At 46.3% G+C, this 20,297-nt stretch overlaps 5 protein-coding genes across 5 annotated transcripts; 2 read left to right on the top strand and 3 right to left on the bottom strand.

The window, feature by feature from the left end:
• Positions 1 to 430: 430 nt before the first annotated feature.
• Positions 431 to 2,811, bottom strand: GL218_01191 (uncharacterized protein; the record flags this gene model as incomplete). The annotated part of the gene is made up of 2 exons (XM_033577647.1): positions 431 to 1,746; positions 1,821 to 2,811. The coding sequence occupies 2 exons, from the start codon at positions 2,809 to 2,811 to the stop codon at positions 431 to 433; spliced, it is 2,307 nt and encodes a 768-aa protein (XP_033438327.1).
• Positions 2,812 to 4,387: 1,576 nt separating this feature from the next.
• On the bottom strand, positions 4,388 to 5,376 carry GL218_01190 (Small COPII coat GTPase SAR1; the record flags this gene model as incomplete). Its single annotated transcript, XM_033577646.1, has 6 exons — positions 4,388 to 4,428; positions 4,493 to 4,792; positions 4,854 to 4,919; positions 4,985 to 5,024; positions 5,162 to 5,265; positions 5,358 to 5,376. 6 exons carry the CDS (start codon positions 5,374 to 5,376, stop codon positions 4,388 to 4,390), a joined length of 570 nt encoding a protein of 189 aa, XP_033438328.1.
• Positions 5,377 to 6,483: 1,107 nt separating this feature from the next.
• On the bottom strand, positions 6,484 to 8,775 carry GL218_01189 (uncharacterized protein; the record flags this gene model as incomplete). The annotated part of the gene is made up of 1 exon (XM_033577645.1): positions 6,484 to 8,775. One exon carries the CDS (start codon positions 8,773 to 8,775, stop codon positions 6,484 to 6,486), a length of 2,292 nt encoding a protein of 763 aa, XP_033437931.1.
• A 5,157-nt stretch (positions 8,776 to 13,932) lies between these two features.
• Positions 13,933 to 14,750, top strand: GL218_01188 (ATP synthase subunit delta, mitochondrial; the record flags this gene model as incomplete). The annotated part of the gene is made up of 5 exons (XM_033577644.1): positions 13,933 to 14,043; positions 14,104 to 14,133; positions 14,253 to 14,406; positions 14,465 to 14,643; positions 14,718 to 14,750. The coding sequence occupies 5 exons, from the start codon at positions 13,933 to 13,935 to the stop codon at positions 14,748 to 14,750; spliced, it is 507 nt and encodes a 168-aa protein (XP_033439328.1).
• Positions 14,751 to 17,259: 2,509 nt separating this feature from the next.
• GL218_01187 (uncharacterized protein) lies at positions 17,260 to 18,120 on the top strand (the record flags this gene model as incomplete). Its single annotated transcript, XM_033577643.1, has 2 exons — positions 17,260 to 17,275; positions 17,666 to 18,120. The coding sequence occupies 2 exons, from the start codon at positions 17,260 to 17,262 to the stop codon at positions 18,118 to 18,120; spliced, it is 471 nt and encodes a 156-aa protein (XP_033437934.1).
• Positions 18,121 to 20,297: the final 2,177 nt, after the last annotated feature.

Raw genomic sequence — 20,297 nt, 5'->3', positions numbered from 1 at the left:
TTTTTCTTCTTTATGCCGTAATCAAACCTCACCAATATATTGCTTGGACTTAAGATACCCTTACCTAGGTAACTAACACCGAATCTAGGGCGAACGAAATGTTATCACACAAAGGAGATGGATGAGCCTAAGTTATCATAAATGATATATTTCTGATCATATATAGAGAACTCACTATATTTGAACTCCTTATATTCCCTATGATTACAAGTCCCTAGCCTAGATCTAATAGAGAACCCCAGCCAAATCTAACTAATGCTAATTAGGTACCTAGCCACTCCCCCTTTTATTTCTTCAACCTATGTAGGTAGGCACGGGGAATCATCGACCAACTCCTACCTATGTATACATACCCAACACTATGCACCTCACGCTTGACCGAGAGAAACAAATTAAAACACGAAAAACCATGGTTCACAGCATCATTTTTTTAATCCGTCTTCAAACCCCCCTCCACACTCTCAAATATAACCCCCGCATCCCCATCTTCAACAGCTTCCTCATCCACATCCTCCGTCCCCTCAGTCGTCTCATCATCTGTAGTCCCGCCACCCCCTCTCAGTAACCCCCTTAAATCCTCCTCGTCGATAATACTCTCGATACTGCCTCTCCTCACCCCCGCCAGCGTCTCCCGTCTGCCCTGCTCAATCAGCCGCTCGACTTTTAACCTATTCCCGATGAACTTGAGCTTCGGGAACGCGCTCTGCTGGCCCTCGTGCAGCATACGCGCTAGGTTATCCATGTCGGGATCCGATAGTATGTGCAGGAAGTCGCTGGCTTGTGTCCGTGGCCAGAGCGTAATGGTGCCGCTGAATTGCTGCAGCCAGACTTGCGACCAGTCCTGGCCGAGGGGCCGTGGGAGGAGTTCCAAGTGTTTAAGGACCTTGAGCCATTTTGCCAGGTCTAGTTTTACGTACTGTTCTGTTGCGGAGCCTAGATATCCACCCCGCCAGCCGCGGCCCTTGCGGTGGGTTACGGGGGATCCGACTGTGCCTCTGGACGAGAAGAAGAACAGGGATATGTGCGGGTTGACTTGGCTGACGATGGTGAAATTGACGTTGAAGTGTAGATTAAGTGCCTTGATAGGTATATCTGTTCGCAAACTGCCATCTTTCCACTTGTGACCAAAAGAATATGGAACTAGTGACCCATCTGGGTTCTTCATCATGAGGACCACGGGATTCTGAATCCCAGGAACGGCGGCAGATGCTAAGACAGCAGACCAGATGACGCAGTCGGGCGACGTGAGGTAGTTGCAGAGAATGGTGGGCGAGTGTGGATCGGCCGGAATGCAACTAACATTGAGTATCCTTCCCGTGCGCTGGTACGCCTCCCTAAACGTCGTCGACCCACGGGACCACCAACTACTCTTGTGCGCCCAATCGACGGAATCGAATCGTGCGCCCGTCTTCCACCATCGCGGAAACCAGGTGCTGATCGGCTCGGAGCAAGCTTTGATCTTATGCGACAGCGCGGGCACTAATAGCTCTTTCAATTCATCGTTAGTCCGTGTCGCTACGAGAGATGCTACTAAAGCGCCACCGCTCGTGCCCGTGATGACGTCTGGTAGTAAGTCTGCGTCGAGTAGCGCTTTGATAACGCCGAAGTGGTAGTATGCGAAAGAGGCACCGCCGGATAGACATAACGCAGTGCGCCCGAAGTTTGCGTGCATGCGTTTGAATATTGCTCGCTTTTCTTCAAACGATAGCTGCTTGGTATGGACCAGGAAGCGTGTGCTCTTCTCCACTAAGGTAGTTATGTTAGCTTTGCTATATCAACGTGTTACCAGTTATGGACTTCAAAAAGGGGGCCTAGCGAACCTTCATCTACGAAATTTTGAACCAAGTTTTTAGTCCCGTAATATGTCTGACTGTACAGCCTGGGATTCTCTACTCCAACGAAGTTATTCTTCACGCAGGCTTCCGTCAAAGCCTTCAGCTCTTCGATCGTCTTGCGATGTTCAGCCTTCCCGGACACGTCCCCCTTTTCATACCCAGGCGCACCCGCCAGTTTTGCTTCCTGCGCTTCGGCAGCTCTCCGATGTTTGCGGAGTTGCTCCCAGACGCGCCGGACCGTCTTAGAGTCGTAGTATGCGAACTCGTTTTCTTCCTTCCATTGCGAGTTTCCTAGGAATGAATCCAGCTCTTTAGCCGCCTTGACCCATTCCCGATAACTACTAGCAGCTCTCATGTTCTGGCGCAGTTTTTCTCGTTTCCCTCGCCAGGCGACGAAGTATTCGTATACGAAAATGTAGAATCGCGTCCATAGATATGATGCAGCTAGTCCTATAATCCACATGCCCACGAAGAAGAGGAACGGCCATTTTAACAGCCCGTATAAGTAACCTTCCCGAGTCTCGTCTACGGTGCGACGACCTAGCGTCGTCTTTTTCCTCTTCTTTCTACGGCCGTGTTTGGATACTTTTTCGTTCACAGGAGCCCAATCGTTCTGCGCCGTGATAAACATGCCGCTCTGGGAGCCATTCTGGATCGCAGCCCCCTCGGAAAAGGGGGCCGCAGTATCGACAGATGCTACTGAGCTGGACCGTGTTAGGTCTAGACTACCTGGGCTTCTTATACTTAAAGTAGGGCTTTTCAACGACGCGGTATCATCGGTTGCGCTATTCGCAGGTTCGGGAGCGCTCAGGGCGGCGGCGAAGGCGGCAAGATGTTCGGGCGGGAGAAACTCGCGATCGGCGTCAGGTAAATTCGTGTAATCGAAAGCTTCGGGAGGAAAGCCATAGTTGTGATGGTGCCTACCAGTAAGGAAGGTCACCCTAGGTTTAGAGGAGGAGGGGGATTCACATGCCATGCTCGCCGTTTCGACGTGCGATGCCAATGGACATTATTATAATGATTAATGGTGTATATAATATGTAGGTATGTATATATGCAGCGGCGATCCTAGCGGGATTAGGGAGAGAGAGAAAGAGATGATGAATGTGTACCTCGGTTTAGAAATAACTAACGAAACTCTGTATAGCGCACTAATACATTAAATAAATATGTAGCATGGTAATCTCGCGAGTTATGACCAGTGGTACTTCAAAAAAAAGACATGGGGAAAAACGAGTGCCTCCAGTCGCAGCATCTAGGGTGGAATGACATGTGTAACTTTGGCGAAATGACGTCGAAACCCGTCCCGCGCCGCGTTGTACATTACTACATGGTATAAATGAATTTTATTGGTCCGAGCGCCCGTTTGCTTTATGCATCCATACGATGTAGGTTAGGTAAGGTACTCTGGTACTTTTAGAAAATTGTTGAGCTGAAAGCGCGGAGACATCCGCTGCAAGCTGCAGCAACGTTAATATTATTCTAGAAGAATCCCGATAACCCGCGGTTTTCTGGCCACGCCGAGGTCTAAGTTATGCTATGCACCATATTCTGTACCGATACTATTGTATGTCGTGAGACGTCGACGATACTGGAAATAAGAAGAATTGATTCTGAATACCCTGATAAGTACCCAGCCATGGTACCCAAGTACCTAACATATAATACATATAGCCCAGGTAACCTGAAAACTCCCTAATCTGATTGGCCCATAAAAAACGACATTCGCCTATTCCGGCCAACCAAAGTTGAAATTTCACGGGTTGAGTGGGTAATTGAACATCTTTGAGGCTATTCAGACCCCATATCAGGGTCCAATTTGCTTTGATTTAATATCTTGGCCGATATTCCGTGAATACGGCCAAATGTTAAAGGCTATGTATTAAACCCCCTTACCTTCGAGCTATCCGTGTAGCCGTCAACTAATTTCCCGGGGGTTTGGGTAATGAATGAGCCTCACCGAGCCGCATTGGACACCGGCTACTCGGAAACCCTTAAGCACCTAGACAGGTAATTTATTGGGAAGACTATCGGGACCTCGGCGCCATCTAGGTTTAGGTAACACTGATATGCCTATGATCAAGCTGTCAAAGCCGAGTTAGCAGTTCTAATAAGCCTATCCGTAGGGATTATGTTGTTAAGCGACTAATAAAGCCAAAGCTGATAGGTCGTCAATGCGAGAAATAGTGCAGTAATACGGGTTGACTTGATTTTCTGAACACGTCGCTATATATAAAAACCAAAATAACAGCAGAAGACTTCTCGTTCATAAATGTGCAAAAGACCCAAGAACAATTAATGGTACTCGGGTGGTGAGAAGTGGGTAATGCTCAATTCATTATTGCGATCTGGCAAATGCCTCTAGCCATTGACTCCAAAGAAATATCCCGGAAAACATCGAACTTCGGTATGGTAGTAAGGTAGTATGCTGTCAAAGAACTCCGTTTGTTTCCCAGACGGCCATCGCATCGTTTCAATTCGCATGCTCGTCTTGTCCCCTGATCTCGTCTCATATATCGCCACACGCTACTCTCCCTCCTTTTAATTGCCGTCTAGACGTACTGAGAAAGCCATCTTATACCCTCACCGTATCCTATCAGATGTTAGTTTTGATCCCCTGGAACTACGTCGGAAGTGAGGAGTCTGGTGCGACGAACCTTGTCTCATCACCACGGAGCACATGAAGACCTCAATGGGCCGGATTCCCTCCAATGGGACCTTGCCCTTTCCAGTCGTCTGATACAAGCCCAGTTCGTGGCGGAGCTGATCCTCGGACACGGCATTCGGGTGGTCGATCTTGTTTCCGAGGATGACAAAAGGGACCTTAGCGAGCTCCTCCATTGACAGAAGGGCGTCAAGTTCGGCCTTAGACTCGGGTAGACGCTCGTGGTCCATGGCGTCGACTAGGAAGACAATTCCGTTGACTTCCGGGAAGTAGTCCTTCCACAACCGACGGGCTAGACGGAATCATCCTGTCAGTTGAAATTAAACACGTCATAGCAGCGCCATAAAACATACCTTGCTGGTGACCACCTAGATCGAAGGTAGTGAAGCGCACGTTTCCAATCGCAAGCTCTTCGGATGCTAGCGTGATGTTAGTATACTGACACGTGCGCTCAACAATTATCGTATAGCTGTAAGCGACATACTGGGATGTAGGGTGGGCTGTAGGATGGCAACTCGGTCATTCTGTAATTCCATTTTGTTAGCATTCTCGTCCATGATAAAAAAAAACCCCCGCAAGCTCCAGCAGATTCGAGAGATTATTCAGGTACGATATAGGACACCGACTCGGAGCGCGGGGAGAAACGGAATCACTAACGAACCTTCAACATATGTAATAGAGTCGTCTTTCCGGCATTGTCGAGGCCAAGGAACAACAGCTTAGCATGCTTGTTCATCAAGCCAAGCGACGAGAGGACATCGTAGACTGCAGACAAAAAAAAACGTCAGCTATGACCATCCATTCCGAAGGATCGGATCGTTTTGATAAGACTCGCAAGAGCTAAGAAGGGAACTAACACCACTGAACAATCCACATCTTAACGGTATTCGGTAGCTGTAATTAAACAAAAGTAGTCGAATTTGGTAGACGTAAGAATGCACTCTTGAATCGAAGGTGTGCTGTCGTCGTAGGATGTTCGCGGAGATGGGCGGACAATGGATGAATGATATAGGGTCCGAGGCCGTCCCCAAGAAAATTGAATGATGTTAAGGACAACCTGGAAGCACTTGCGGCCAATAAAAGCCACATTCGCTAGCCACAAGTGGCTAGGTATCTAAATGTATGGAGGTACATACGGCCCCGATTAGGTGACAACGTGTACGTACCCGCCAATGCGAATTTATGGAGCCACATATCAGATTTCTACAAGACCATGCGGAAAATATTTTGACAAAAACCACCTGATATCACCAAAATAATATCATGAGGTAAGCCCAATCAAAACTTCTCATGAGAGCATACAGTATAAACGTGACTCAGTACATCGCAAGTTTGCTATGAGCATCAGTAAAAAGTCATGATTAAACCTATGTTTATCACGAATACCGGTGACACCGATACCCGCTAACAACGAACATATCCCGAATGAAAACTGCATCTGCATGCAGTATGCAAGTTTTAGAAACCCATCGGGCTTTGGCATCATTTCACAAATCTATGTACTATTGCGCGCAAGATCGTATCTAATGTAGACAGTATGAGCAGAGCAGTGTATACTATATTGAATTTCCATCCCATCACATAATCACCATCATCATCATCATCATCATAAGCTATTTCATCCATTTCATATCCAAGTGAAGTGCACGATCAAACAGACAATCATATATCAGCAAATATGTTCAATTTCAAGTATATAATCAGATCGCCGCCGCCGTTAATGCTTGATGTGCCGTTCCCAAGTGGTATCATGAATGACCAATGCTGCCTGCCCCTGTGCCGTGAAATGCGAAGTATGCATTGTCCCGCGAGAATATCGACCCGCCAAAGTTCGTGAAGAACGAGAGAAAAATAAAAACTATGTACAGTAACGGTCTCAGTACTAATGATACCGAGTCCGTCTATAAAAGAAAAATAGATGCAACGAAGGGTTATATAGTGAACAATGCAACCCTGCACTCAGTAGCCGTAGCAAAGCCTCCACTAGATGGACAGGACGAACTGGTCCGGGCCTAGCTTCCCAGCCATGAGTAATCCGATCTCTCGCATCCTCTCGGCGCCCTGGCCAGGCTGAGGCTTCTTCTCGACAACCTGCCCTTTTCGCGCCTTGTTGCAGTGTTTCTGAAAATATTTCTCCTTGAATTTCTCTTTCCGGCGCTGCCGCTTCTGCTCAAGGCCTTTGACAATGTCAATCGCACCTCGTACGTGACGTTTCGTTGTAGCACCCGAAGCCTTGCCCGGTCGACGATGGCCCTTGAGATGATGCGGGAACATAGCAGGAGCTCGTGGGAGTGACTTAGTATGCGTCAATCCAGGCCGAAAAGCAAGACTCTTGAATTCATGCCTTCCACGGTTCGCATCGTGAACCAATGATGACGGAGGGGACTGTACCACAGGACCTGGAGCCGGGGAGACGGGGAGACGAGGTGAACCCCCGTCGAAAAGACGCTTGGGCGATCGGCCTCGCGGCTTTGGGGGGGAGTGGTGACGCTTAGGTGGGGGAGAATGATATCGTCGAGGCGATATCTGATCGATCTTTCTTCTTCGTCGCTCAGCACCGTTCTCAATGTCATACGGGTCCTCAGATAGGTGACCATCACTCTCGCGGACAGGGATATCAAGTTCAATATCCTCATCTTCCGGCTCGGACGTCGGGAAGCTTGGATCGATATCTTGAGGAATTGGATGAAGCTTCTCGCGTCGCCTCGCGGCTATACATGAGATATAAGCATCCTCTAGCGCACGGTCCTCATCCAGCGTACCACAAACGAAATCAGTACTATCGGGCAACTCTGGTGTACCAGGTCGCATCTTGATCCGACGAGGCTTCTCTCGTGATGTCCTAGTCGGGGGGCTGGGCATGTCGGAAGACGATGATGAATCGGACCGGTTACCCGTCATAGATAGTCGACGGAAGATAGGCGTATTTCCGGAGTTTTGAACCGGACCACGACTAGGAGTCCACAAATCCAGATTTCCACCATCATCGTCATCATCATCTGAATCAGCAAATCCGATTTCGTTGTCGGTATTGTAACCATCCGAAAAGTCGTCATCAGATCCATAGCCCGACTGATTGTCGACCTCATACCCGTCGTCTATCTCATCTTCCTCCATGATCTCATCCGGGAGGTCCACTCCGTCTTCTTCATCCTCTTCCTCTTCATCCTCGTCGTCGTTTAGCTCCTCCGCCTCTTCATCTTCCTCCTCTTCCAATTCTTCCTCTTCGGCTTCTTTTCCTAACCGCCGAATCTCATTTTCCTTCTTAAGTGTATCGTTAATAGTTAATCGACGGCCAGGTGGCGGAAGATTCAGACGGATCCAATCCTCCTCTTGCGGCTCGTCACTAGCAAACTCGTGAAAACGAGAAGACTCGCTAATCAAATCATTTGGGTTCGCGGTCAAATACTTGGCCGACCGAGCTGGCATTGGGCTTCGTGATGACGGCCGCGGGGTTAATGACCTAAGCGGCCGCCCGCGTGTAGCGGAAGACGACCGAAGCTTACGCACAGTAATAGGAGAACCATTGCTTTCCTTCAGTGATGCAATAGCTGAAGTGAGTACGGACTGCTGTGTATCTTGCGTCGGCGGTGTCCGAGGAGCTAGCTTTGCAGGACATGCAAATTTTATGCAAGATTTCCTCTGCGGCTTCTCGTTTACTGGTGGCTTGGACTCAACTGACTGCAGAGATGGTGGTTTCGTAGTATCAGATTTCTGTCCACACGCGAATGAAATGCAGCGCTTTTTGGTCAAAGCTTCTACTGCAGGATCCTTTGGCAGCCCATTGCTTCCCACTGGCTTACTCAAAGCGGCCACGTGCATGGGTTGTTGGGGGTTCCGATGTGGAGTAAATTTGGGTTTCGCATCGAAATATAGGTCCGTGTTCAACCGTGGAAGTGATATTACAGGTGGTGGCGGACTAGGTGTGTTTGTGCGCGCGGGGCTTGTAAAGCCAGTGTCGCTTGTAAGGTCGGCAGTAGATGCGAGGCTGACGTTGCTATTCATTGAACGTCGCCGTGATGAGTCGAAACTCAAATTAATAGTATCCTCCTCTGAATGATGAAGGGCTTTCGTTAAAAGAGATTCGGAATTGTCCGTTGTTTTTCGTATGACACTCCGCTTAAATTGGGCCTCCGGACGTGAACGTCTATTATCGGGAGGTTCGTCAACTTCAGCCGCAGCCTCGTCTTCCGGTACATGTTGCATGCCCGCCCCACGCGCGGCGAAAGCCAGCAGATTCGCGCCGGTCGAGTCGTGAATTAAATCGTTCGCCATACTGACGGTGATAATAACTGTGATTTTGTATACAATCTAGGAACTTTGCGCAGTTCAAAATCGTTGGATGTACCGTCGGTCAATTGGTACGTCTCCAAGGTACACCTTTCTACAGTCCCTTACAGCGTGCTGTCTTAATTTCGTAAAATGCGGTATTTATGGTGGAAATGTGGCTAGTTAAGAGAATCTTGTTTAATGTTTTTGTCGAATATTTCGGAGGCTACAGAATGCAGACCAAGTCCCCAACAAGAAGATTTGTGGTATTTGTCCCTAAGGACCGTTTCGCTATAATTGTCGTCCCATGATGTCGCGAATAGTATTCGAAGATTTGAAGAAGGCTTTGAAAGGGTGAAGGGCTGATTCGTATCTGCTCCCAAGGAAGGTAACCAGGTAGAAAAGTGGCAGTCGGCGAAGTCTTAAGTGGGTGGCAATTGTGTTGAGTTATTGAAGTATTGAATTATGACTCCGAGACAGAGTTAAACAATAATAGTCCGTCTGTCTGTAATAAAAAAGATTATCTTCCCTCGAGCGGTAGAATAAAATTGGCTCAGCTGAGCATAGAGGCTTAGGGGTCTTGGAAACTCTTGGCCGTCACTAAAATATGACGTCGAGGCGTTGCCGTTTGCCGTGTATGTGTCTGGGTCTGTATCTGTGTAATAAGGGAGACGTAGATACACTAGATATTGGTTGAACGAAGTACCAAGGTCGGATCGCAAATGTCTAAGAGGCAGTGAGGTAATGTGAGTCCCGACCTTGAACCCTAAGGACTCAACGACGGGCTACTTGGGAAATAAAGATTCTCAGCAGAAGGTGGGAGAAAGAGGCGATAGAAATGGAAACTGGAAACTAGAAACTGAGAATTCAGGAATCGGGAATGGGGAGGGGAAGACCCTATGAGGATGACCCAAAGGCTACGGGATCTGGTTCTGCGTTCTTGATGGTTTGTTTGCATGTGGATACCTCTTTCTAGGAACTGTGGGATACTACACTAGGTAGAATAAGTAAATAAGTAGAAAACAGGTACTAGGTTAAGTAAAAAAGAATTTTGATCACCACACGGCCAGACGGCGTAACTCTGGAGCGGTGGGAAAAGGAAACTACTGGGAAACAGAGAACCAAGCGTTAGAAATAGGCGGTATGCGCAACTTAACTGGTTCTAATTGTAGGTACTTAAACATATTATACATAATGAAAAAAAAAGGCAAATGGCGACTTCCCTATCATACATTCACGGTTGTACATACTAAGATGTAGTACCTAAGTAGTACCGTACCTACCTGTCATTTAAGTTTAGTCAGAGCTAACGAACGAACCACATAGCGACATTTGATACATTAAACCTAGCAAAAAAAGATCCCTAGGACTCACCCGAGATGTACGTACCGTAGCACGTACCGTGACCCCCGTACTCCGTGCGTGACGACACTGTGGGAATGATTGCTGCTAATAGCGGATAATGAAGGCTTGGAATCTTGGCTTTGAACGTGGATTACGGGCGGGGCTACGGGGATCTACGAAGACTGGGTACTCCCCTGTCCTTTTGCCTTTCAATTCAGTCTTTTTTTATCGATGCAGCATCAGCGCCAGCCCGGCAGCCATTCATCACCGAGAAACCCCCGGTCAAAACCAGAAGACGAGGCGGTCGTAGGCGGTAGAGGTTATGTAGGGTTATGTAGGTAACGTGTGTCGATAGTACTTGCTTACATGTCTCTGACTTACATATATGTACATGTATTGAATAATTACCACCTACTAGTCTATGGTGCATATCAATATATATGGATGTACATCAATATATCAATGTAACTATGTATTTAAATATACGTACATATGTATTACTCGCCTTTGTGAATGATTTGATTATTGCGAAATAAATGAATTAGCGACCACCTAGAACCTAGAACTATGCCGGATAAGTAGGCCGTTTACATCCTGATTTATACGGTTGCATTCTCTTTCCCAGCACAATGGGAATAGAATGAATAGAATGCCGATTTCCCTTTTTCTCATCTAGTGCCTATCTAAATGTATGTACATATGCATTATGATTTGGGTTATTGCTGTACAATTGCAATACATTGTACATAACATATCATGGCATATTAAACAAGGCAAGCGTGGGAGGTCGTGCATGGTAGTACAAGGGGCCGAGGCCGCTCTTGAAAAAAAAGAAAAAAAAAAATGTCCGGGCGCATCTGGACCTGCAAGTAATCTCCCTTATTTTGTTAAGCTGTAGGGTACATGAACGCCGGGCTGAATATCTACAGATCCGTATGTTCTACTCGATCGCCGGGCAATGAACCACTTTTTGAACTAGCAATTTTTTTCTTCTTCTTTTCTTCTTTTCTTAATTTCGCGCACCACGTCGCTCCGATTAGATAGTAAAACTCATCGGCTATGTACATTAATAGTCTAGTTGATCTAAAGCAAGTAATGCAAATTTCTTATTTGCAGGCTAGAAAAACTTTTCATTGTTGGTCTGTTGGGGAAGAATAATAGTATCATCCCCTTTTTTCCATAAACCGCTCATATTCTTTAAGTTCACAGTGTCCGTGATCAAACCCCTATTAACAGGCTATTCATTGTAATGAATTAATCCGAATAATAACTTGTTTTTAGGTCCTTGTTTTTTCGTTTTGTCTATGTGTATAAGTGGTTGTAAGCATTCTTTTAATGAATGGATTACCGGATTCTTACGACATCCTTTTTCCAAAGTGCTCTTTACTATTGATATCTAGAAGACTCTTTAATCAAGATGCAGATGCAGATAAAGAATCCGGATGCAACCGTACATGAGCCTGTCGTCTAACCCACCACCCTTTCGCTTATGCCGAAAGTTGTGTAATGATACTCTCAGCAATCTCCTACCGACTAACTACATACTAATGTAGGTAAAATGTAGGTACGCCAAACCTAGACGCTTATGTGTATCGTATCATTGCATAACCCCCTATATAGAAAAAAAGGGTTGGTTCGCTTCGGATAGGCGGTGAACTCTCGGGGCTTTACGAGGTCTTAAAGTTCTTCTAGTAAGTCTCGTCCCGACTCTTCCCAAACCAAAGTAAACAAATCCTAGGAAACGTAAGACGTAAGATAATGAGCCCTACGAGGACGAAATAGTTTGTCACAGCCATGACAACTGTCCCGGCAGAGTAATATGTTGTACAGTGCAGGACAGTATGATACATAACAGATCCGTTGCCCCGGCTCTACGCAGCATTATGATTCGTCCAGTATCGATTCGACATTGCCCTCCTGCGTCCAGCATGACATTTGGTACCGTTGCGCAGCACGTCTGCAAGCTGCAGCACGCAACCTAATTCGGGCCACACCCGCGGGTACTCGGGACAATAGAAGTATATCGTCAGTGGCATGTGGGTTTCTTTGCTTGCCTCATATGTAACTCTATCACTCACACCATCATGCTCTCTGACATCAGAAAGAAATATTGAACCACCACTAGGGTTTCACCTCATTATGTCGTCGTTGATCTCAGAAAGAAATTGGAGTGCAGCTCTCGCAGAACACGTGTTGGTTTTGCGCTGCTGGGACATGTGAGACTTTTGGATAGTCGACGTGACGAAGAGTGGCAATCCTTGTGTGTTTCTCCAAATCCCATCGACAGTTCCGCCAATGGAAATTATGTCGTTGGGCACATCGTACGGCGTATAAGACGGATATAGACCCCAAGAATCCCTCTTTTGAGGACGAAAGGGGTTTGATCTGCTTCAACATACGGTTTGAGGCACGCTCTTCATAGGCTTACTGGCTTGAGGGGTAGCCTGACTTTATCTTGCGATACTCTATTCGCTCCTCCCAAGATTACCTGATGAATTAAAGCGCTGCCCAAGTCGCAACCGTCCTGTCCATCGTTGCTATTATCGCTCTGGTCACTTGGTGATCAGACAGTAGCGGCGGGCGGGCGATGCCTAGTCAAATTCGTACTTGTGATCTTGCCCTTCCTGCTACGGTAAGGAGGGTCGAATCCCCCTCCCTCCCACATTCAGCCTAGCATGTTAGATCTCCATAGTAGTACCCTATGTATGCAGATACTAGCTTCGAGGACCCCGCATTCAAAACTGCCCATCAAGCTTGTTCGTAGTACTAAAGACTAAAGGCGGTATCAGCGCGTGGTAAAAAAAATTATACTAAACCTAGCATGGCCAATTCTCCGTTGACGGTTCACGCCTTTATTCCTGTTGTACACATGGGTGAAGGCATGGCAGGGTCCAAATCCTTGTTGATATACTACTATGTGCAGTCTATCCCCCTCACTCGTGATGTTTAATAGATGTGTGACATCCGCTTACATGTATGTAGGATCCCTCCAGGGTCTCTACTCAAATCCGCAGTTTGAGGGTCATCCTTTAGTCTAGCGATAATTTGGGGGCCTCGGCCTAGTTGAGTAGCACTAAATAAGATGCTAGAATTAGATTCGGAAGCATGATGAACCACAAATCAAGCAATGATGCAATAGATGGAGTTTCAATCGACGCCTTCAATGTTCCAACAAATTAGCGCACTAATGAGAATGCATTATTTCGCCTAGCCTACCTTGGGAGGTACGTATTTAGGCATATTGAAAGCTTGAGTTGTACAAAGATTCGAAATCAATTGATGATCCTCGCTTGGCAGGGCAAAGTTCGCTTTAACGATACTATTTCCTTCAAAACCCAACCCGCCACGTTTTAACAGCGATGTCACTTTTACTACCTAATGTTTCTAGTGTAGAACAAGCGGTATTATAATTAACCGGTGTAGATATCTTGACCATGAATTATATCGTAGTTAAATTATATCGTACACTTTTGGGTAATTCTCGGAGAAGTAAGAAAAGTAGTTGGCTTTTGATCATACTAAAATTTAAAATATTATGCTATTTGTTTGTTGTAAGTGATCACTTATGTGTAAGTGCTGCACTCCTAGCCAACAGCTTGAGGGTGGCTTGATGACTAAGGTGGATCATTCAATCATGTGATTTACTATTCTGTCGACTCTGTCAAAATCGGATGTCTTCAAGTCACGTGCTTTATTCATACCAAATGAGGCTAGACTCAATTCTCTGCCGAAAGCCCGACAACTTCGAAATTGCTTCAAGTCAACGTTCATCGTGAGCTTGCCCTGTCGCGTATTCCTCAATTGGCAGCACTAGTCATCATGAACACTCTCCGTGTCGCTCGCGCAGCCCTTAGGGCTCGTCCCGCAGCCATGCGGCTCCCTATTCAACCCCTTCAGCGAAGGACCTACGCTGAAGCTGCATCGGACAAGGTTTGTCTTCTCAGTCGGTATCTATTCTTGTGCTAAGTCTGTTGCTAACTCTCCCCCCAGATCAAGCTGAGCTTGTCTCTCCCTCATCAGGTATGAGATTTAACCCCGTCGTACCGTATCATCCTCGAAATATTACCATCGAGAGCATATAATCCTAATTAGCGCACACTACAATACAATACAGTATAGCTAGCTAATTCCCTCAATAGTCTATATACAAGTCCCAAGATGTTGTTCAAGTCAACATCCCCGCCGAGTCTGGAGAAATGGGTGTTCTTGCCAACCACGTACCTTCGATTGAGCAATTGAAGCCAGGTCTGATCGAAGTCGTAGAGGAGACCGGTAGCAGCAAGCAATTCTTCCGTACGTAACACGAAAAATACGTTATCAAAATACGGGTTTAAATCTAACCCTACAATAGTCTCCGGTGGTTTTGCCGTCGTGCAGCCCAACTCAGTTTTAAGCATCAACGCTGTTGAGGGATATCCTCTTGAAGATTTCAGCGCAGAAGCTGTTAAGGCACAAATCGCCGAAGCACAAAAGGTTGCGAATGGTAGCGGAAGTGAGCAGGACATTGCGGAAGCCAAGATTGAGCTAGAGGTATGTTATAGATATATACATATACATATACAACTATTCGAATTACGATCAAATGATTGCTAATATATTCACAGGTTCTAGAGAGCTTGCAAGCTGTTCTCAAATAGGTCATATTTTAGAGAAAAGGGGGGGAGAAACTTAAATGGCAACCTGTATATCACAAACATGCTCCATATCACAAATCCGCCTAATAGCACGAATTGAACATGCTTAAGGTCTACTAGACACTATAGTACTTTCCATTATTTGTATCAGTGCTTGCCTTACTTCTTCCTGCAGCTTCCTGCAACTTCCCTACTTTTTCTTACCAAGGTCTAAAGTTAAAATCTTGCTATTTCTATACTATTGAAGTCTACCTTAGGGAGTCTACCTTAGGAGGTATCTGCATGTACATCTAATTTATGCCTGTGGTCAACCTAAACCATCTTCCTATCAACCCCCACGAGTATATCGAATATTGGTTATTTTATTATAGTGGCAAATCACTGTCGTGGCCGACTCTTGTTGTTAGTCATAGATTTAAGATCAACATCTTAGCTAATAAACATGTCGACCTGTTCATGGGGTGATCCTCTGACGAATGCAAATGTATCCACTGCCTACGAACCAGTATCGTTGGCCCAAAGAATCATTCCGAAAGGAACTGTTTCTTCGCGGATACGTCGGCTTCACCGCCTTACTCATTCCCATCATGGTCTACCGGAGGACTCCGAGTTTACAGCCCGAGAACGAAAATATGTACTGATTGGCTAGGGACGGCATTCGGGTTCATATTTTCATGTTGCGAGACCATGGCTTGGTCCTCTTACATATTCACTCGCAGACTTGGAGCGTAACCGGAGTGGCCATGATCAAGGCCCTATTATTACAGTTAGTACTTCTAACCTGACTGAGAATGTTCGGAGACCTGCAAATTCGAGCCAGCATTCTCGTCCGAATTACTCCAGCGACTTCGCAGTTAGTAGTTCAAGGTATGATATCACAGGTCCGAATACCCGACTGTACCACCCCTCGGCATTTGACGACTTGATTTCGTATTCGAATTTCGGACCACCTCCATCGCCAATTCAATCCCTAAAGACGCCACAGTATATCCCCTTAGCATCAAGGGTTTCGAGCGCGTCGACAATCTCGCAAACTTCATACCTAGTTACTGAAGCCAAGCAACGCCAGTCTGCCCGCGAACTGTTTGAGCAACATGGTATCAGGAGGCCAACCGGTTGGTTTTCTGATGATGAAGACCTATCTCTCTTAGGCGATAGGACTGCCGGCCCCCGACGCTTCTGCAGAATCTGCCACGTCTGTTCTACGCGAACTTGGTCGCAAACTCATTGCTTATCTTGTCGGCATCGTTTATGTGAAAAATGCCTATGTGAGGTCCCTAAGAGCACTGAAAAAGAGCATAAAACATTTTCGCATAATCACAATCATTCTACCAGGCAAAATAAAGCACAGTATACCAAACCAGCCTTATCGACTCCAGAGCCTGTCCAATTAGCACAGAAAGTATCACGATCGTCTAACAGGACCAGCAATAACCGATCAACTCAGCGTATGGCCTTACATCAGCCATCTTATGCACATTATCAAGAAAATGCTACCGCTAAATTACATCCAGCGACTTCGAAAAACATAGGCACTGAGAAGCCAGCACAAACTGTGGCAATACCCACTGCAAGTCTTGTATCAAGGAGACCAGACTCGCCACAGGGTTTAACTGTTCGCTCAGTGAAGCAGAATCCTTTTGTGGTCGGTGACAAGGAGAGGGTGGAATCAACTACGGAATCCCACGTTCCTGGGCCATTATCTATCCGACATTATCATTGCTACAGGCCCCAACCACAGATAGGTGGTAAGGATCATGAAGTATCTAATAACCATGTAGAATGTGATAATCCTATGTGTAGAGCGACACATGCTGGACATTACCCGTACCGGCATAGTATCACCTGTGCTTTGCACCGAAGTGAGGAGGTGGAAAAACATAGGGGCTCACCCAGAGAATTACTAGTATCGGGCAACCCTTCCATCGGTCATCCGCTGAGCCTGCAGCCTAGGAAAGATACGTTACGACCCTCATATGATACAATTCATCGGCGTCATTTTGCAGGTCTCCAAACACCTTATCATGTTGCAGAACATATTGCTGGTGGCGCTAACCACGGAACTCGGCACCCACAAAGTAGTCGTTCGGGTAAAGCTGTCGACGAGGCTGGATACGGTATCACAGACCAACGCCAAGAGTTCAAATCTACCGAAACCGAATGTGCTTCCTACGTCGATCAAGGATATGAGGATAAGCATGATATTGCAGAAAATCATGTCGTGACCAGGGGCGAGGCTACCAGTAGAGCATATACAGCAAACACGGCGAAGGTGATTGGACGTCACACCCGAGGTAGGAAATCTTTACCAAAGAGCCGTGTGTTCAGTCCACCATCATGGTTACAAGCCCCGAGCAAAGAAGCAGGCGACGCTCGGTCTAGACTGCACCATATCGATGTCGGAAACCGTGGGCGTTTGTTACACGCTGATGTAATGAGCCAAGAGGGGGAAAGGGTAAATCATTCACAGAGTCTAGTTCATGGGCCAACCCCCAAAAAGAATTCGCCCAACATGTTAACCAGCTCGAGTAACGATTTCTTACGGGTTTCTGCTCCTTCGCCTCCAACAGCTTTGCATATCACGCAGCACCAAAGACCAGAGTCCTAGCAGGATCATTCATCTCAACATTTGTCGTCCAGAACAAGCTTCGAGGAACATACCCATACAGAAACTTCACCAGCGGAAAATCGGCAGGCATCCTCACACGACAGACGTCGTCCAACGCACCTTCAGGTCGAAGATATTAGATACTCACGAAATACATATCGTAGCCCCCCACTCGCTCGTTCGGATATATCCCACTCGCAGCATAGTCTAGAGGGTTCTAAACGCCCTCACAGCTTCGTGCATGAGCAACCTCGGATTAAATCTGACGGTCCTGAAAATGAACGTGTTTATCGAGATGACACCCATACAGAACGCGAGAATGGACGTTCTCCATTGAGTACCACGACTCGTGCCAGCCACTCGCCTCTACAGCCACGACATGTCCTACGTGATATGGACGAGCATGGAATGTTCGAAAGCAGGAGCGTAATACTGGAACCTGAAGATAGAAAATCGTCTATCACAATCACTAATGCAACTTCGGAGTTCGAAGTTCACCGGCCCAGTCCCATTTCGCCCCCGAACCACGATTGCAGCTGGAAGAATCGCTATCTGGCACTGACAGCTGAGATTCGCTTACTGAAAGCAGAGCTGTCTACTAGGGCTTCCCTTAGGGGAGCAGATATTGATTATGCAAGACGGGCTGACGAAAACATCATGAATGAGGAAGATGACCTGGGGATCGAGGGGGTTACGATTGTTATGCACTTGAAGGGCAGGGACGACTTAGTTATCAATACGGACTTAACCCAAGTAGTTGAATAATGCAGTATTGTGAGGCTGAACACCTAGTGGTGTTCAGGGGAGGGTTGGGAGGGAGAAAACGGGGTTAAAATACTGGGTGGTTGATTAATGAAGACGAGGTCACAGTGGTATACAGACTACCACTCAGTAGCCTTTAGGTCAATCGTCAGTCGTCATTGTTAGACCAGTATACGGCTTCCATATAACCTTTAATCAACAGGAATTAATGATGCTCAGTGGTTCTTACCCGGAAACCAGGACTGTTAGTTTCGACTGCAGAATTGAGTAGTGTTACTTCAAGCCTCCTTACAAAATCATCGCCCTAATGAGGTCGTAGTTTCATAGCTCTACACTTTGTTACTTTTACCTGGGTATACCTGTATTGATTAGTTCTTCCTCCTAATATTCATAAAATCCTACTGCTCATGTATCAAGTTCCTCTTACGGCCAGCCACGATATTACGTATCCACCTATATATAGAACGGTCGTAAAAAAAAGCCACTGACAGCCAAGCAATTTTTCAATTTTCGTTCATTCATTTACGCCGTTCTTCTGAGACGATACTTTTGGATTAGTTAATATATACTTAAGGTAGCCATCCAATATTCTGCTTATATACACCTATATAGGGGAACGGGCGCTCTTGGGAGGAGGCGTTATGGCCGTGTGTCGGATACGGATTAGGGGTATTGCTACAGTGTATGTACTATACGTGAAGTGAATGAATGAATGAATGCATGGCGGACACAGGTTTGGAATCTTGATCTTTAGTTTTACGGGGAGACGGGGCTGAAGGGATGGGACGGGATGGGGCGTGGGATATGGGGGTTATTGTGCTGTGGAAGGTGAGGATGGTGAAAGCTGGTTGGTTGTGTTATAGGGGACGGTATACCTACACATTCGATTCACGCACTTGAACTATGTACGGCCAGTGGGAGTTCCCTTCTGTCTACAATGAATGTCGTCTTATATAGAGCTATAGAATACCTAGGTAATTATCTTGTTACCGGACTATAATTACGTTTTCCGTATAGGACTGAAGATATTAGGTTAGGTTAGATATTCGCGACCCTACAGTAGATACTAGGACCATTCTCATATTAAGACTCTGGCTAAAATATACCAATACGGCCTATTTTTTCTCACCTTGTCTATATTTAATTTATATAAAGTGTGTCACCGACCTTTTCTTAATATCGTAGCTAGACCTTAGGTGGCTTGGGGCTCGGATACTTCAACTATTTCGAGTGGTGTATATGTCGAGGTATAGCATACTATCTATGATAATGGCATAACTCACATCGTACAGGCTCGACAATCCATTGACGTAGCCAACGCTATGGCAGTTTGTGGGTTCGTCTAGATTTAGATTCGTCCCGAGAAGAAGAAAAAAGCCTCAATATCTCTTGCGCCAATCCCAACGTCCTACGAAAAGTAGGGACCCGTGCTCTTAAGCGAGTTTGCTCTGGTTAACCGGAATGCCTTTGCATTTTTGGTCTAGACCAACTTGCCGTGCAGTTGGTACGAAGCAAACTGGTCTAGTATCACTATTACCGTACTTCCCGTGTCTTATGATGAAATACTGGGTTTACCCTTGATGGGCGTGCTTCGTAAGGTGTGGTTTGTGTAATGGGTATGGTGTAATGCCGTTTAGTGTCAGTATATTGTACTCATTGTGAGAGAAATATAGTATATTTTCTATTATATTTTGGCTTGAGCTTTTGGTAGCTTGCTTGTTTGAACATCGAGTGCTATATGTCTTGAGAGAACCCTCCCCGTACCTAAGATACCTACCTGGGTATGTTTACCGCATAGTAGGTAACTCTACATATGTGGTACAATGGAACGAGCTAGTAAGTACAAGACCACTACTAGGAGCCCAGAGCGCGGTACAATCTTTGATCGTCCGGAATGACACTAACTAGTAGATGCTCTAGAACGCTAGAGACATGGTCCTCTAAACAGACCTCCAGCATCTCGACATCAGGTCTGATCACGGCAAGTGATTGCGAGAAACTTACAACATTAGGTAGTACTGAGACAGGAGGTTGTTTCGGCAGCCATGCAGACGATCAATTTCCGAATGTGATTTCATGTTGGAGATCAACCATCTAAGAGATCGGGCGATTAAGGAAACATCAACAGCGTCGATACGAAGCACACCTCAGCCCCCCTAAAATACCCGACTCGACGGAGA

Source organism: Daldinia childiae, assembly GCF_008694065.1.
Source record: "Daldinia childiae strain JS-1345 chromosome Unknown Scaffold2, whole genome shotgun sequence".
Classification (NCBI taxonomy): domain Eukaryota; kingdom Fungi; phylum Ascomycota; class Sordariomycetes; order Xylariales; family Hypoxylaceae; genus Daldinia; species Daldinia childiae.
The sequence above is the reverse complement of the archived record's forward strand: the minus strand, read 5'-3'. Positions and strand labels throughout refer to the sequence as shown.